Below are 18,296 nucleotides of genomic sequence, written 5' to 3'. Positions count from 1 at the left end.
ATCCATGGAGAATACTTTGTGTTGACGTCAAATCATGTCTCTAAGTCCTAGATTTATTAAGACATACTTAAACCAATACAAATAAATCAATGTCTGTTTGAAGGAGTCAGGTAGTATATTTTCTAGTTTCCCTACTTATAAAAAGTGAGACAAAATTGGGTTTTTCCCACGGTATCAAACATAATCCAGGAGTACATGTAGGTCTACATAAGGAGTTGTAAAACAAGAATAAAACAGCACAGTACAACAATATAAAAGACATGGCCTAATAGATGACATTTGAGTCATTTGATAATTTCTGGTATATCACAGATCCATTGATGATAAGTATTTCACTCACTCACTCATCTATACTGCTTTATCCTGTATACAGAGTTGCAGGGTGCATGGGTATTGGTGGGTCAGTGATAGGTTTCTTGCCTGCCATGCGGAAGGCCCAGGTTTGATCCCCAGATAATGCTCAAACCCTGTCCTGGTCCCAAGCATGGACAAAATGGGATAGTTGCGTCAGAATAAACATTTGCCATGAAATCTGTGCCAAGTTGTTGTGCCGATCAGGGTTGCAGTGTGTCTGGAGCCTGTCCCCGGAGATTTATGGTATGAGACGGGGTACACCAAATACCCTTGAGTATATGAATTAAAGACAGGGTGCCAATATATTGCAGGGCACACACATACACACACACTACGATCAATCAACACCTAATCCGCATGTCTTTGAACTGTGGGAGGAAACCCACCAAGCACGGAGAAAATATCCAAAGCAATGCACGCACACACACACACACACATATATATATATATATATATATATATATATCTTTTGTTGCTGTTCTTTCGGCTGCTCCCGGCAAGGGTTCGCCACAGCGGAATACCCAGTCCGCACTACAACTTGGCACAGGTTTTACACCAGATGCCCTTCCTGACGCAACCCTCCCATATTATGCGGGCTTGGGACCGGCACTGCGTCCAGTGTCTGGGGTTTGGGTACTGGCTGGGAATCGAACCCGGGCCTTCCGCATGGCAGACGAGACACCTACCACTGTCTAATATATATATATATATATATAGGGAAAAGTAAGGTATAATCACTTACTCATCGTTTACACTGCTTTATCCTGGCAGGGGGGTCTTTAACCCATCCCAGGAGACTTAGGGCATGAGGCGGTACAAGGTACAATATCACAAAAATTATGTTCATCCTGTGCTTCAAGCCAAGTAAGGTATATGTGGTCAGCATGAAATTATTTTATTCTTCTTTGTAAAATATATTTTAAACACACTGTGGTAGGTGTTTTCTTAAAAATTTTTTATAAAAATGAGAATTCATCAACCAAGCAATTCCAACTTTTGAAGTTATGAGTCAAGACTAAGAAATTTTCAACTATGTTGCCGAGTATAATCAGTCAATTATACATCATTGCTATTATCAGTCTATATATTTCACAGCACATATTATTCATATGGGTGTACTTTCATTTTCTGCCTCATCAAAACGTTTTTTAAATAGATTTTTTTTTTAATTGAATAAAAAAGGAGATACAATGCTCGCTGGGAGGCTGATCATGTAAGGTTGGGATATATTTGGAAAAGCTAAAAGAAACAAAGCACGAAATGTGACCAAAATGTATACCACAGAACAAAATTACATAATTTGATGCTGATCACTTAGCATTGGGAAAATAATATTTTGATAAATTTTTGTTAGTAACATGGTTGACAAACTGAGTAGTCAAATCATCCTTTACCTTCAAAATTTGTTTTAATGTTTATTCTTTGCAAGTTGCAAGTATGTGACACTAAAGGAATTAACTAATTTGAAACATTGTTTATTTTATTGAGAAAATATTTTACATTTTTGTACTTTTTTACTTACTGTATATGATATGTACCCCAAATGATAAAATATATGTTTAAAAAAAACTACATTGCTGTGTTTTATTGTACAGGAAAAACACATTGGTCTATTGTTTAAATTACAGACATTTACAATTTTCATTTGTGCTCAACCCTAAAAAGTAGAGGTGTCAATGTTACTAACTTCTGTAGACACATACATAAAAAAAGGCAGTATAATGGCAATCTGATGTTTAGGCAATTTGCCTTTTGACTGATACTATTTTACCTTATTCAAGGCTGCACCTACAGTTAATATATGCAGAACTGTATGAATGAATTACATCAATCTTATAGTCTTATATCTGGCTACAGATAACCTTGAATTCTTCTAGTGCCAAATGTTGTTTTTATGTTTCTAGGGTCTTAAAAACTACAGTTTACAAAAAATATATTATATTATATTATATTATATTATATTATATTATATTATATTGTATTATTTGTATATAATAAATGTGATACATTATATTATTTTATTTTTTTAAATACGCAGGAGTCTAATTAGATTTTTCGTATATCTTATATTTTCTCCTATTGCAACTGGGTTGTGGTGCCCTGTAGTCTGTTTCTTATAAACAAACTGCCCATGAAATGAACATGACCATCACATCATGTACACCCTAATAAATCAGCTGTGTAAGACACTGGTGAGATACTGCCACCAAGTGGCCTAATGCTTCTCTGTACAACTGTTCAGATTTTTTTCCTGTCCTGCTATGGTTGCTATATTGTAGATTGGTCTTTTAACTAGTGACATACAATACTGACTGGAGACCATTAATACTGTCATATGGAAAGAATTACATATAACCAGACAGGGAATGGTGACAAATACTTTTAATCACTTTAATTCAGCAGTGACAATATAATTTGTGCACACCTACATTTTTGATAAAGAGCAAACAAACATTGATATGGAGGGCAAGTATACAGTAATCAATAGCCCAGTTACTTATGTATTTGTATATGTTTCCACAAACAGTGTTTGTAAATTGATGTATAAATGTACATTTAAAACATTCAGATGTGTTCATCGGTCAAATCCCAAAAAGTGTTGACATAATTTACACAGATTCTAGTACAGGTGGCATACATTTAATACAAATGAAATACACTTACTTTATTGTTGTACCAAAGAATGGCAACTGAACATACAATACAATTAATTAGACTAATTAATCAATTATGTAGATAAAATTGCAGAATTATTTTACATGGTACAGCACTTTAATCAATTACATTTACACGACTATTGAAATATTTATTTTCATTTGAACAATGCTAATCAACTGTCAAGCCTTAGTGATGGCAAGCAACTCATAATGCATTTGCTAATTTTACTACTGCATAAACCATCCATGTCCAAACCCTGATTTTATGCAGTGTTAGTCAAGCATGCATACTCTCTTCCCCTTTTTCAAATTAAGAACAGTTTCTCATACATACAGTATTCTTTTCATGCAAAGTCATCCAGAGTGTCATTTCTGATGAAATGTTTAGATTTTAAAATACTTGTTTATGTATTTAAGACTGATTTGTTTTTTTTACTGTTATTAAGACTATGTTGCCAAACTTTATCTGTACATATGCCTATGGTGTACACTTTGGGTGTTGAAAACAGGTTTCATGCTGCCAAACTTTAGCTATACATAGGTCCACTATGTGTTAAATGCTTGTGTCAAGTACACTGTAATATTTATATTCTGATTAAAAAAAAAATTCTTTAGTTAACCTATAGTGTATATGCCGACAGACCAATGTACTATAGAGGAGCGACAGGAGCAATATTTTATTTACGGTATTCATTCTAAGGTAGATATTTGAAAACAACTAGCTGTGGGTAATGATGGTCGAATACCTGCTTACCTAAGAGAGCTCAAGAGCTTGCAATTAATGTTTAATCTTATTTAAATACCTGCTGTGAGTTATCGGGGAAACAAATGACTATAATTTAAAGTTGGAATAAAATTAATATGAGGAGAAAAGTGTTATAATAAATGAATAATAAAGGCCATTTCTTCTATCGTGTCATGTCATCAGCAAACCTAGAACTGATCAGGTCTTCAATGCTTTCATCATCTGAAAGAGCGAGGCAGCATGGTCAAAAACAAATTGACACAACACAGAGAAAGAAGAAACAAAACATTTAGAAATAGTGTAACCTCTTATGCGTAGATATGAGAAAAGTTCTGTAAGTGCATGGAGATATGACTCATCTGTTATAGATCCTTAAAAAAAAAGAAGACAACACAGAGATATAATGGCAAATATTTTAAAATACACTTTTAAAAGAAAAATGTCTAATGGAAAGCTTCTAGGTTTCTTATTGCCTGTTTGGGGTCTGTGTAGAACCCTACAACTGAGTGGTTGTAGTGAAGGAAGGAAGGAAGGAAGGAAGGAAGGAAGAAGGATTGTAGAAAGATTGTGTCCTGAAAATTCTTACATGAAAATCCCCTTTCTAAGAATTTCTAAACATCTGTATAATTATTGGATCTGTAATCAAGCAAAATAGATTTCTAAAATGTGAATAATAAAGCATATTTCAACTTAAATTATTAAGGACAGTTTCTCACTATATAAAGGCTGATGTGTTGGCAGGATGGCGTCCTCTGTGCTGTCCCGCTTGCCCACACTGGTTCCATGCCGTACATTAAGAGTTCTGTGTGCATCTATATGCAGTGATTTAGACAATTCAAGTAAACCGAACTTTGCATTGATGCAGCACACACAATAGACACACTTTTTTTGGTTTTGTGCCCCCCTCTCCCCTTATATCCTATTACACATAGCCATTATGGTTACTGCACTGCTGCACTATGGTAGCATTTATTACATGCTGGGAAAGATAATAACCTAATGATACCTTGTTACTACTTTAACCAGTAGTTAAACCCACTGCACTGTACAAGCTGCATGTTTACTTACAAGGTCCAAGTAGATATCCAGCACTATTCAGTGTCCATCCTCTTTTCTCTAGACCCTGAAAATGAATATACATGTAAGTACAAAGATATTTAAACTTTCTGAGTTCTGAGTTTTTTTTTCTATTTGTTTCTTTGTTTTTATACTAAAGTTTCTTAATTAAAATGGTAAAATGTACCCTAAGGGTCATCCCATGGGTTCTTGACAATTGAGGGGACAGTACACACAATGAGGCACAAAACAGCATGTAGCTTATCTTCATCTACAGAAAGAAATACAGATGTAAATAAAACAAGTTTTATTCAAAATATAAAATAAAATTCAATGGTGTAATTTAAAATATGTTTTTAGCAATAGGCTAGAATTCCCATAATAAATTGATAAGATGTTTTCTCTACTCTATTTGGTTTGTTTTATCAGAATAAATACTGATATAATAACTGAATAATTACAGTTTAAGTGTTTACATTGTATGGTTTACAACATAAAATTTTATATGTATTTAGCTTAGGCTATATTAACGTGCACATCATTATTAATAATCATTAAGCAAATAAATCAAAAGTCAAAGGCAAAAGCAGTTTTATGCAGGCAGATTGCATAAAATTGGACAAAATATACAAATATCTGAAAAATATGTATTATTTGTAATAATTTCTTTTGTAAATAATTACACATTACAAATCATGCTTACCTCTACAAGCTCTACTTCCAGTCAATAAAATGTCACAATTAAAATCCTTAAAGCAAGCCAAGTGAGAGTGAATCTCACCTTTTATTATCTTTTAGATTATGTGTGTAATTTATATCAAGGCAGTAGGTCTTGGTAGTACATGAGTAAATGTCTGGTGTAGTAAATGTCTGTCTTTTATATACCCTGTGACTTGTACCACATTACCATAATGAAACTCTATTAGTATGGATTTCATTTATCTTAATTGCCGGTGTTATTACGGAGAATGGGACGTCAGGGTAGAGGGGGAGTGATGTGACAAAATTAATCTCACACAGAGAAAGGGAGCGGGAAATATAGTGGAAGAGTGAGAGAGAGCATGATAACTCAGGCAGAGGAACACAGTTTTCACTGTGAGAGAACTCTCACATTTATAATGTTGCAAATCTATAAAAAAAAGTATTAATAATAATAATAATAATAATAATAATAATTAATTGAAGATATAATTTAATTGTAAAGTTCATCATGTATTCTGCGATAATAAAAAAGGATGGATATGATATTAAAAAAGATGATTTGGATAGGTTGATGACTAGATAAAAAAACTGTTTGTTAACTACAAAAAAAATCACATCTTGTTCTGAAGTACAGCAACAACTTAATAAAGCAAGGGTTTATTATATTTTATAAACATGAGTGCTCATTGTAACAGTTAGAGACCACAGAGTCTGTTTCCTCCCACTGCCACCTGACACACTCATGCTGTCCTCATGCAGCACAACTGAACTCCATTTAATTCCATGATGTTGTCCTCTCTCTAATGGCTGTACCTCATCCCAGGTATAATTGCTGCACCTACTGCCCCCTATAATCCATTAGCAAAGGAGCCCTAGAACACTCTGCCTAATTACAGGTCAGTAATTATATGACACAGAGCTTCACCAATACTGTACAAGGGGTTTCAACACACTGTTCATACGACATTTTTCCATCATCTTTCTTCTCATGGGAGCTTAAATGTTAACCTTTTGTAAGCTCACATTGCATCATTTGTACATTCTCTGTGTATACGTGATTCACCTTGTGGATAATTAGCTTTCCACCTCCTTACAACATTGTCATCATGTGCCAGGAACAAACTGAAATCAAGAGCAGCTAAATGAAGAAAAAAAAAAATTTGGTATGTCACTTTTTAAATGTCAAGAGTGTTACATTTGCTACAGTATGCATGATATGGTGCTGTCCTGACCTGTTGTGTTCATGTGTAAAATGCTTGCATGAGTAGAAATTTAAAACATTAGAATTGAAACAATTCAAATAAATGATAAATGATGAGAGAAAATGTGCGTAGTGTAAAACAAGTGATATTTTCCCACGGTATCAAAAGCTGATGTTTGATCAAGCCTGATATTGATGTTTACTGACAAACAATAATTTTCCACATGATGTACCCCTGATGTTTGTTGACATGTGATACTGATGTTTGATGGTAGCTGGGTTTTTTCATTGCATACAATCTGATATTTGACATCATTCTCATGTTCCTGCAGTCCTGGGGTGGTTACCTGAGATAATGATAAATATGTAAAGCTTCAGATCATTAAGAGGAGTTCTGAAAGTTAGAGAACAAAGGCATAAATAAAAACTTGCACACTTCTTGTGAGTAATTGTAAAATAATAGAGGCAGTTTATGTTTAATATTAAAAACATTTACTAATAATAATTATAATGTGAGAGGTTCATTTATGTATTTACAGGTTTCTGCTAACTTCAAATCTACCCATTTTAGGACATGAATAAAAAAACCTTTGCTTTCTGCTTCCATTTAAATAAAAAATTTTAAAATTTAATTAAAATCATGTTCATTTTTTACTTAAATTGGATTTCGAAAAAACATTCTTTTTATACCTAGAAGTTTTTTAATAGTGTGGTTTTGTTGAACTTCTGTTTTTACTTTATGCTCCCTGCTTAGGTTTTTTTTAATTTTTTTTTATTTCAAAGGTATAACTGTCTGGTTCATTTTCATGGTGGATTTAGAGAGAAGACTTTAAATAAACCAGAATGCTTCAGAAAGAAAACCACTTGTGTCTGCCTGTAAAATATTATGTGAAAATTATTTATAATAGTACTTATAATAGCGTAATAGCTGTGTCACTTTTAAAGAAAAATGTCAGATGGTTATCAATATTTGCTTACACTGGATAGTTTACTACCGCTGCTTTGGTACATAAAGCCATCAAATTAGTCCTCAAGGCAAAAGCATTATCACTGAGGATAAATTAATGCATGGGCTTGTCATTATTGGTCATGGGTTCTGGTGGAAGACAGTTGATTGTATCATCCTCTATGCACTCCTTCAGCTCACTCAAAATAAAACTCTTTAATTCTTTTTACTCACTATTGAAACATTATACTGTTGCTAACACTTCGTTATTGCATTGTGTCAAAATTTGCTGTCAAGTCAATTACATGTCCTTATGAATGCATTTTAATAGTTAATGACTCGCTGTGGGGTCACTACCTTTAACCAAATTCGGCTAGGTGGAATTGGGGTATTCATGTTTGCAGGTCGGAAATGTTGTAAATCTTTTACCAATCTGTTGTCAGTGCAATATTCTTTGCTGCTATCTGCTGGGACAACAGCATCAGGGCCACTGAAACCAGAAAAATAAACAATTTAATTAAGAAGGCTAGCTCACTCCTAGCCAATTTGAAGTTGGTTGTCAAGAGAAAGATGATGCAGAAACTTATAAACATCACAGAGATCACCCCACATTCTCCACCATAGCAAAGATCATTACAGGAAGTATTTCCTGAGAAACTCAGAGTTTAACCCTGAACACTGTTTTATTTTACACTGACCTTTGAAACCCAGAGTTTTAAGTTTCAGAACAGGGGATTATAAATATTTCAGTCAACTGTGAGTAAAGTTAATCATGAGCAAATCGCCCGCACAAAGAGATAAAAAAAAAAAGCCTGCATCAATGGAATACAGATAACAAAAGTAACCATGGCAACATGAGTAATAGCCCCATACTGCTCCCTAGTGACATAAGTAATACTGATGTTAATAAATGCAATGCAGAATATGTGTGTGTATAAAAAAAACAACAACACTATTTGATACAAATGCCATCACTCACTCATGCTTTATCCTGTATACAGGGTTGCAGGGGCTCAAGGCCTATATCCCAGAGACTTAGGGCATGAGGCATGGAACACCTTGGATGGGGTGCCAATCGATCACAGGGAACACACATACACACACTCATTTACACACTACCAGCAAATTGGGAACACCAGTTCTACTAATCTGCATGTCTTTGGAATTTGGAATGAAATCATAGTACCTGGAAAAAACCCACCAAGCATGGGGAGAACATGCAAACTCCATGCACACAGACCCAAAATATGAATTAACCCTGCAGGAGCTAGACGACAGTACTAACCACTAAGCCACCTCCAGAGTAATAAAAATATATTAACATTAAATAAAATATAATATATTATGAAAATACATTATATTGGATTATATATATTATATTACTATATATAGTAATAATAGTCTCGTGGCCCTGTACAAGGTAAGCAGTATATAGGATGAATTAATAAACAAGCAAATAAATATTATTATATTATATTATATTATATTATATTGTGGCGTGGGTGGGGCGGCGGCTGACGACCAGCATGCCTTTCGGGCATGTCGGTGTGTGTTCACCATGTTGGGGAAAGGTGTTCTGGTTAGTGGCTTAGGCCCTGTTGTGTGTGAGGCGGTTGTGACGTGTGAAATGTGCTCCAGTTCAAGCTAGTGCTGAATTGGATGTAGGCTCCTGAGTGAAGGTGCTGCTCATACCTTATATGCTGTGTGCTTAATAAAGTACTCCCAGCCATTGCATTGGGCAGCAAATAAGCTCACTCGTCTCTCCAGCGTTCTTCCCGGCGTAAAAACGCTACAATATTATATTATATTATATTATATACTCGAGGCCTTGTTCACACGGGCGTTAAGTTTTTGGATAAACAAACGTGCTCTGAACGTCCTAGACGTTTATGTTGCATTTTGTGGTGGCGCTTGATTGACTTCTACCCCGGCGTTGGTTTGTCTCTGTCTAACGTCAGCCTGCAGTCCAAACTGTAGTTTGTGTGGTGTTAACCTGTGGGGGCAGTGTGTCCAGAACTGGACATGAAAGCCCACCTCTACCGGGTTCACTCTCTGACTGCACAACGTCGGATTAAAGGAAGTCTCTTTTTTTGTGGTTTATGAAGAAATGAAAAATTCCCCGTAAGTTTTTCAACAATTATTTTTTTTATTTTGCCCTTTTGCCTTTCCCTATGTATAGCATGTAGGATCATGGGGTATATCCGGTCCTCCGAGGCGTGAAATGAACGCGCAGAAAACGAACTAGAAGCGGTTTCCTTGAGTTCGTTGGGTTTTGAACGCCAAGAAAAAGCTGCATGCAACGTTTTTTTAATGCCGTATAAACGCGCGGCCGGACAAACGCACGGCCGGACAAACGCACGTCACCAAAGCCCGTGTGAACACTCTCATTGACTCCTATGTGTAGAAAACACTCTGCGCTTGATCCGCGCTCACCGGACGCTACAAACGCCAAAAAAAAAAAAAAAAAAAAACGCTCGATTTTAACGCCCGTGTGAACAAGGCCTTAAACATACCTGGCAGAAACAAAATATAAAGATGCAATATGCAAACAAAAATGTTTAGTCTATTAAACAGCATTCTGTGGCTCCAATCAACATGTGATAAGTTGTTAGAGTAATATTTTAAGGAAAAACGGCCACTGATGGTATTTAATATTGTTTATTAGGAAGCATCTAAATGCCTTTATACATGCAATCCTCCAAACTCATGGACATTGGATAAGTTCATAGTTGACCTCTATTGTTGTTAATAAACCAGCACCACTCTCAAAGGCTGAGGAGATCAGTCAAAATAGTGGGCATCCTGTTACTGAAGGCATCTCTGGATGTAGTTCATCTGACCCAACCACACCCTAGAGTCTACTCATCATGTGAGTTGTTCAAAATAACCGTGGCAGTGTAAGTTCAGTGAGTACAAGAGCACAAGTTGGCACACTGATTTTTTCCCTTGAACCACTACAATTCTTTGTAATTAACTTTTGTAATTAATCTAATTTTTGTGACTCGCATGTTTAAGATGGGAAAAACTATGATGTGGCCTAAACCCTGTTTATTCAAGTACATTTTAAAGACAGCTATGAGGTTGTAAGTACTTTTAATACTCCTCAATAGTGTTATATGCAATTGAGGGCTGAGAATATTAATATTTTTTTTATTCATTCATTTTTTCATCTTCTATACTGCTTATCCTGTACAGGGTCACAGGGTGACTATCAATCACAGGGCACACACACACTACAGGCAATTTGGGAAAGGCAATTAGCCTAATCTCAAATTCAAATCAAATTCAAATTTTATTTGTCACGTACACAGTCATACACAGTACGATATGCGGTGAAATGCTTTTTTCGACTACCAGTGACCTTAAAATAAAAGCTTAAACATAAGAAATAAATATGAATAAGTAATGTAAAAATATGCATAAAGTGACTTTTTAAAGTGTCTTATTATTAAAGTGATTTGTGCAGTGGTCCATAATGAAAAGATAAGTATATAGTGCAAAAAGTGTGCATGAATGTGTCCATAGTGGCCATGAATGCCCAGTCAGTGTTGGATGTAAAAGAGATGATATTAGTCCTGTATTGTGTTGTGGTTGAGAAACCTTTTGGCCTGCGGGAAGAAGCTACTCCTCAATCTCTCTGTATTGGTCTTTAGTACAGCAGGGGGCTCAGAACACAGCCCTGGGCGGCTCCAGTGCTGAGAGTTAGGGAGGCTGAGACATGACCGCCCATCCTTACTGCCTGTGGTCTGCCAGTTAGGAAGTTGGAGATCCACTGGCACATAGATGAGCTGAGTCCCAGGTGCTCCAGCTTGGTGGTGAGTGTGGAGGGAATTATGGTATTAAATGCAGAGCTGTAGTCGATGAAGAGCATTTTAACATAATTCCCTTTCCTAGTGTCCAGGTGAGTGAGTGATGTGTGGAGGAGGTGAGAGATGGCATCATCAGTAGAACGGTTTGGGCGGTATGCAAACTGTAGTGGGTCTCCGGTAGTGAAGAAATGATGAAGTCTCTGACCAGGCGTTCAAAGCACTTCATCACTACTGAGGTGAGGGCTACAGGGCGATAGTCATTAAGAGAAGCAGGTTGAGGTTTCTTTGGGACAGGAACAATGATGGACTCTTTGAAGCATGTGGGGATCACCGACTGAGATAAAGAGAGGTTGAATATCTCAGTGAACACAGGTGCTAGCTGGTCTGCGCAGGCTCTGAGGATACGGCCTGAGATGCCGTCTGGTCCTGCTGCTTTCCTGGTGTTCCTGGTGTTCACTCTGCATCTGCATGTCTTTGGACTGTGAAAGGAAACCGGAGTACCCAGTGAAAACCCATTAAGCACGGGCAGAACATGCAGACTCAACTCACTTAGACACAACCCACTCATGCCTCAGATTTTTCAGGTAAATTTGTTGTGCATAAAAACTGTAGCACTCAAACAGAAAATTATTAGGGAAGTATAACACACCCATGCAGGGTCTGCTTGCCCTCCTTTTTCTTTTAAAAAGAAAATACCAGGTAGCTTTACAGAGTATGTTGCCATAACAAATAATTTTGTTATTTTATATAATAAATTACAAAATGTTGCCATAATTTATTATTATTGTTATAATAAATAATTACTGAACAGGCTTTTAAAAACTTAAAACCTGAAGGTTCCTTAAATTCAGGCTCAACTAAACTTGACTCACTTTTTTTAAAAATAATTACCCAAACAGAATCTTATCACCTTAAAATGCCTGGAAAAATGCTGTTTATAACATACATTCGTGGTACATTTTTTTACCAGCAAAATACTGTAGTTGACGAAAGCATTAGAGGACCAGAAATCAGGAGAATCAGGTAACGCAGAGAGATAGATTATCTTATGACACAAATTCCTAAAGTCTAAAAATTTGTTGGAAAAGCTAGCTATACTCATGTGTACATGCAGAGGGTGCACTGACACATACACAAAATTGAAACAAGAAAAATAGTGGAAGAAAAAACATAATATGAGCATAAGTAAAGAAAGACACTTACAAACCTCACGCCAACATAAATTATACTTGATGATTACATCCTACCCTCTATTACTTATCGTAGAATTACCGTACATGAAAACAAGTAGAGTAATAAGGTCCATACAATGCTTCTTCTCAGGATCAGAGGATATCCTTTAAGAGATTTCCTTTTTATGGGAAAATAGACTTTATTCTTTTTATAATTACTTATAATGTATGTTGTGTGTGACAAAACTGATTTTGTATCCGAATCCGTATTTAGTGTCAATCCTAATAATAAATAATAGTAATGTCCTAATAGTCCTTATAAAACATTACAGACAAACATGCGTAGCGGTATTGAATATATTTTCTATGAGGAACCACTGTGAAAGCATACAGTAGTACACATAAACAACAACCTTCCAGCTTTCAATTCCTTCTTTGAAAATGGCAGAGGGTTATGTTTTATTGATGAAACAGTGTGTTCACACACCAGTCACAGCACAGATGCTTTGCATGCAGCACAGGACTCCAAAGTCACTCTGCAGTACAGCACTGTATGCAAAGTATCTTCTACATGGTCTCTTACAAGGTTGTCATCTTTCACCTCGTGTTATACTTTTGACTGGGAAAATAAATTTACATGAGGTAAGTTGTAGATATTTATCAACCACTTCAAACATTGTATGTAGTGATATCAATCAATGTCCCAAATCTGTATCAGTGTACGGATATGATACCACTAATAATATTATTGACTACTTTACTGAATCATTAAGATTATTTACAGAGTTTGGTTGGCACTGAGAGAGAGATCGAGAGAGTGAGAGAGAGAGAGTGAGTGAGTGAGAGAGGGGATTTAATGATATGTTAATATTTCAGTGAGGTTTTTTGTATAATACAGTGGGTTTGTAAGTTCGTTATATTGAAAATGTTGTTTATGCATCTGTGCAAGTGCATAAATAGTTTAAGCTTTGACTGTGGAAGATGATAGCCTCTGTTTCTTTCACCTAGTCAGAGTAATATGAGATAGCTCCAGGTCAGGTAATGCATTTTCTTTTGTTTGGCCCTTTTAGACCGAGCATGGGCGTGGCCTGCTTTACACTGCTCTAGCATGTAACTTATCAGCTATACACAGGAATATGTAAATTAATGATGAAATTCACCAGACCATATCATCAGCATGACCCTGAAACTGACATCTTGTTCCTTTAAGCCATTCGGTTTTAAAACAGGAATCATGTTCAGAAAACATTGACTAAATTAATTTGGGAGTTTATAGATATTAAATGAACAGCAGAACTTTTGTATCATTACTGACAAGTGACAATATTTCATTGCAGATATGGCATCTGAGTGCTGCCTCAGTGTCACCAAGTACTTCCTGTTTCTCTTCAACCTAATCTTTTTTGTAAGTTGTTCTATAATGAAACAGTTATGTAGCTGAAACAGACATCGTGTCTGACATGACAAAAACTTGAACTATGTTTTGCATGCTTATTGTTTGTATTTATTATCATTTTTGGTGATAAATAATTAAAAAAATGTAAAAGCCTTTCATCAAAAAAGTTTTGAGACTGAATATTATTTGCTAATTCAAATAATAATGGGTTTAAGATGTGTATTTATTCTTTATTGTTTGAAGGTAACTAACTGATTATAAGTTTTAATGCTATCACATGTAATTTTTCTTCTAGTTCTTGGGGTTGTCCCTTTTGGGGTTGGGAGTTTGGATAATATGTTCAGATACAAGTTCTATACGTAAGTATTAAAATTCTTACTTTCAACATCATAAGTAGTAATGGGATCATTAGCTGGTTAAAAACATTTCCCTTTCCCCCTATTTATGGTTTTGGATAAGAAAGCTTCAATCAAATACACATTATATATGGTTAATTATTCTGTTTAGCAATTATTATAATTAGCACTGATTGCCATTATTGAACTACATGATTGAACTACCTGTTGCTATAGTAAGATAAATTTTTAGCATAACCATACATCACATGTCATAATGTAATCTGCATTTTCACAGTACCAGATATTCCCTACCTACCTCTGTCTCTCTTCTCCTATCTGCTGATCATCAGTGGCTCAGTCACCATGCTTTTGGGCTTCTTTGGGAGCTTTGGTGCTCTGAAGGAGGTTAAATGCATGCTGGCAATTGTGAGTTTATTAATAATAATTGCTCATTTAAAAACGTCCAACTTGCTTGATGTTTAAACACAAATTACATATTAAGTATGCTTCCTAGAAAGTTAATATAGATGTAAATTTAAACCGGTACAATGTGTTAATCTGCTTTGTTCTGTTTAAATTAAGTACTAAATTAGCCTGTGTTTTTCTGCAGTATTTTATTCTGCTCACGGTGCTTCTTGCAGCTCACATAATTGGCACAGTTCTGCTTTTCACACAAAGAAGTACGGTAAGTCAAGCATGGAGAGAGCATACACCCAGTGACATCCTGTCACTTTTTTTTTTCTTTAGCCTGTTTAAGGAAATTGGGGTTAGGGTGAGTGCCTTTTGCAGTATCTAAAATGCCTTTTGCTGTGTTTGGTTGTTGTTGTTGTTGTTTTTTTTACCCCAGAATAATTCATTTCAAATAATATAAATGCAAGTTGTTCATGTTCAATAACCTACAGTTAACCAATTTTTTTCTGTCTCTCACTAGTTTGAGAATTCCCTGGACAATCGTGTTCAAAATATTATTGAATCATTTAATGTTTCAAGTCTACCACAATTTCTACAGCCTCTACAATTCCTTCAAAGTAAGGTACGGCCACAACAAAGTATCCAACAATGAGCAGTAAAATTGCATATCATTGCTGTCACAACTGTTAATCTCATTACTCTCAAGCAGTTTGATATATTAAAGTCCCTAATCTATATGCACAGTAAAAAAACCTGATGTCTTGTTTGTTAAGGCCCAGTGCTGTGGCTGGGGTGGACAAAAAGATTGGGAAACGTTCTTGTGCTCCGACCATGGGAAAAGCTGTTTTTATAAGAATGACACTGCAAAGGCCACTGTTAATGCCACTGGTAATGCCACTACTGAAAGCTCAAAAACATGCCGCTGTAACACACCCAATTGTGTGAAACATGAGAAGGTACAACATAATCTTACAAGGTGCATTTCTTTTTGTTGTTACATTGTTGTCACATTGATTTTATTTTCACTTTCTTAGGATTGCAAAGGAATTGTTAAAGAATGGCTTAATGACCATCTTAAGATCATTCTTGCTGTTGTACTTGCTGTAGCTGTTGTTGAGGTAAAAATTTCTTTTTGTTTTCTTATAGACCTTTTCTCTACCCAGATTCTTAACATGTTATTGAACATGTTATTGAGGTTACTACAGTATTACAGTTACATAAAACTGTTACTGCAAATCCGCATGGACAGTGCATGCTTCTTATTTTTCAATGATATGGAGGATTGCCAATTTTTTCATGCACTTTGTGTTGTAGTGTCTTCAATGGGTGTGTCTTGTCACATTCTGTTGTCTTAATTGCACCTATCGATGCTGCCGCCCAAGAAACTCATATGGCAGCCATGGTCAACTGTCCAGGTCTCAAAGTGGATGTAGTGTTGTCGAATGGAGTTGTGTTATTCAAACTAATGCAGTATCACAGTGGGTAATGCTTAATGGAGGCATAACATGCCAAAATATTAGAGCGTCTGAAGTTTTTATAATCAGTGCAGCTTCCCCCTATAAACAGTACTCTAAAATTAATATTTACAAATCAAACTCTTCATAGCGATTCCTATGTGTTGGTAAATAGCATGTTAATAATGATATTCTTGCACTGATAAGTCCCTGTGATACTACAATTTATTAAAGGTGTTTTAATAGTGATGTGTTCTATAATATAATTATATTTGTACATTTGGATGCTTTCATTGATTAACATTACTGTATCTCCCAAATCCTAACAGTGATTTCAATGTGGAATATTGGCAAGGTACACTGCATATGTTGGCTGCATTGGGCATTGTGCAATATTTTGTTGAATGTACTTGTGTGTGGTTTTGATTGGAAACTATTGACAGTACTGTCCTACTACTCAGAACTTATCACCTATTGACTCATGTTTCAACAGATATGTGGTATCATCCTTTCGATGTGTCTGTATAACCGGGTTTCCATGGATTACGCCATACATTTCTACTAGAAAACCAGGGTAAAACACAGGAGCAACATCAGCTACAAGCATCAGTGCATACCAGCAGCAGTACTTCTTTTGTATTTTGTAATCATTATTGATCCTTGTACAATACAATATTTTCTCATATGTACAATTTTTTATGCTAATAAATAATAACTTTAAATAACTATGTTTTTCTTGTTTGAAGTTTTTATTTAAAGTTCCAGTATTTGTCACAATCCTTATTTCCTCAGTCCCAAAAGTGTTATTATCGTATCTGTTGCATATAATTGTCTACCTTCCTGACTTCCAGTAAAGAGGAGACATGGACCCACCTGTGTTTATTTTACCAAAATAATGAGTCTCGATTTTCACACCTGCACAATGCATGACCTCGATTCTGTAGAGAGGTGGACAGGTCTATTGTGTTTAAGACCCATTCAAGATATTATTATTATTATTAATATTATATAAAAATTTTAGAACATTGTTTATAGCACAGTTTAGGCTCAGGGTAAAGTTAAGGTGTGTAAAATAAGCATCTGGAGTATCTCTGTGTAGAATATATATAAATTTAAATGAACCAAAACAATCCACACTAATTTAAAACATACTAAAACACAAGTTTTATTCGTTGAAGCAGAAATGCCTACATAATTTTTAATTGTGTTAATTTGAATCATGAACTGCAGGAAAGCCAGAAAGGATATGTAATACTCGTGGGTAGGCTGTTAACATAAAAGATGTTTGTAGTTCATCAGTTATCAGATGTCGTATATATACAGGCGTGGTCAATATAACATTTATGCTTTTGCTTTTCCTCGACAAATTGGACTGAATAGGTTAGACATTCTATTTTTTATATCTTAAACATGTTTACATTTATCACCGCACTTTTAAAATGTTGATTATTTACTCAATTAATATAATGATTTAGATCTTTTGCCAGCATTCATCATTTACTCGGTCAGTTATTCGGTCATAACTGAATAATGGGACCTCGAGGTTCAGTTCTGATTGTGTTTGTTGCTGTTCTCTCTGGTGAGTCTACAGTTTTTAATTAATCTCATGCCCAATGCTTTATTTTAGAGTGTGTCTCTTTTTCAACATAAAATAAATATACCAAATCTTTAAAATAATTAAAGGTAATTAAAATTTAAAAGACATATACCATGCCATGGTCATGTCAGTTGCACAGGGTCTGATGTGTAATTACTGCAAGAGCCTTGAGAGGAACCATCCTTCCTGTGAGCAAATGGAGGAGGTAGAATGTGCCATGGGTCTCACACAGTGCATCAGGTTCATAATGCACAAACCAGCATGTATGTTTAAACCATAATAACAAGTGATTTTACATTTTAAATATCCAAATACAGTCAGTAAAAAAACTTTAAATGTTAAGTGACATCGGATGAATGTTTAAAAATATATATATATTTTTCTTCTTACTAAACAGTTTTTACTTTTACACATTTTTATAATTTGCTTTAGATGGTGAAGTGCGTGGATGTGCCAGT

At 35.3% G+C, this 18,296-nt stretch overlaps 2 protein-coding genes across 3 annotated transcripts; one reads left to right on the top strand and one right to left on the bottom strand.

Annotated features, from left to right (window-relative positions):
- Positions 1-3,908: 3,908 nt before the first annotated feature.
- On the bottom strand, positions 3,909-5,642 carry gall (galanin-like). Its single transcript, XM_053510755.1, has 6 exons — positions 5,516-5,642; positions 5,000-5,083; positions 4,825-4,879; positions 4,473-4,568; positions 4,062-4,127; positions 3,909-3,978 (listed from the first exon to the last, which is right to left on the bottom strand). The coding sequence occupies exons 2-6, from the start codon at positions 5,081-5,083 to the stop codon at positions 3,920-3,922; spliced, it is 360 nt and encodes a 119-aa protein (XP_053366730.1). The 5' UTR covers positions 5,516-5,642; the 3' UTR covers positions 3,909-3,919.
- A 4,045-nt stretch (positions 5,643-9,687) lies between these two features.
- cd37 (CD37 molecule) lies at positions 9,688-16,971 on the top strand. 2 transcript variants are annotated; one of them, XM_053510771.1, is made up of 9 exons: positions 9,688-9,782; positions 13,980-14,047; positions 14,334-14,397; positions 14,672-14,802; positions 14,987-15,061; positions 15,308-15,409; positions 15,561-15,743; positions 15,822-15,905; positions 16,735-16,971. In XM_053510771.1, the coding sequence occupies exons 2-9, from the start codon at positions 13,982-13,984 to the stop codon at positions 16,804-16,806; spliced, it is 777 nt and encodes a 258-aa protein (XP_053366746.1). In that variant the 5' UTR covers positions 9,688-9,782; positions 13,980-13,981; the 3' UTR covers positions 16,807-16,971. The 2 variants fall into 2 exon arrangements, with proteins under 2 accessions (XP_053366746.1, XP_053366745.1); XM_053510770.1 differs by lacking the exon at positions 9,688-9,782 and adding an exon at positions 13,063-13,284.
- The last annotated feature ends 1,325 nt before the right edge of the window (positions 16,972-18,296 follow it).

This window comes from Clarias gariepinus, chromosome 14 (assembly GCF_024256425.1).
Source record: "Clarias gariepinus isolate MV-2021 ecotype Netherlands chromosome 14, CGAR_prim_01v2, whole genome shotgun sequence".
Taxonomy (NCBI): domain Eukaryota; kingdom Metazoa; phylum Chordata; class Actinopteri; order Siluriformes; family Clariidae; genus Clarias; species Clarias gariepinus.
The sequence above is the reverse complement of the archived record's forward strand: the minus strand, read 5'-3'. Positions and strand labels throughout refer to the sequence as shown.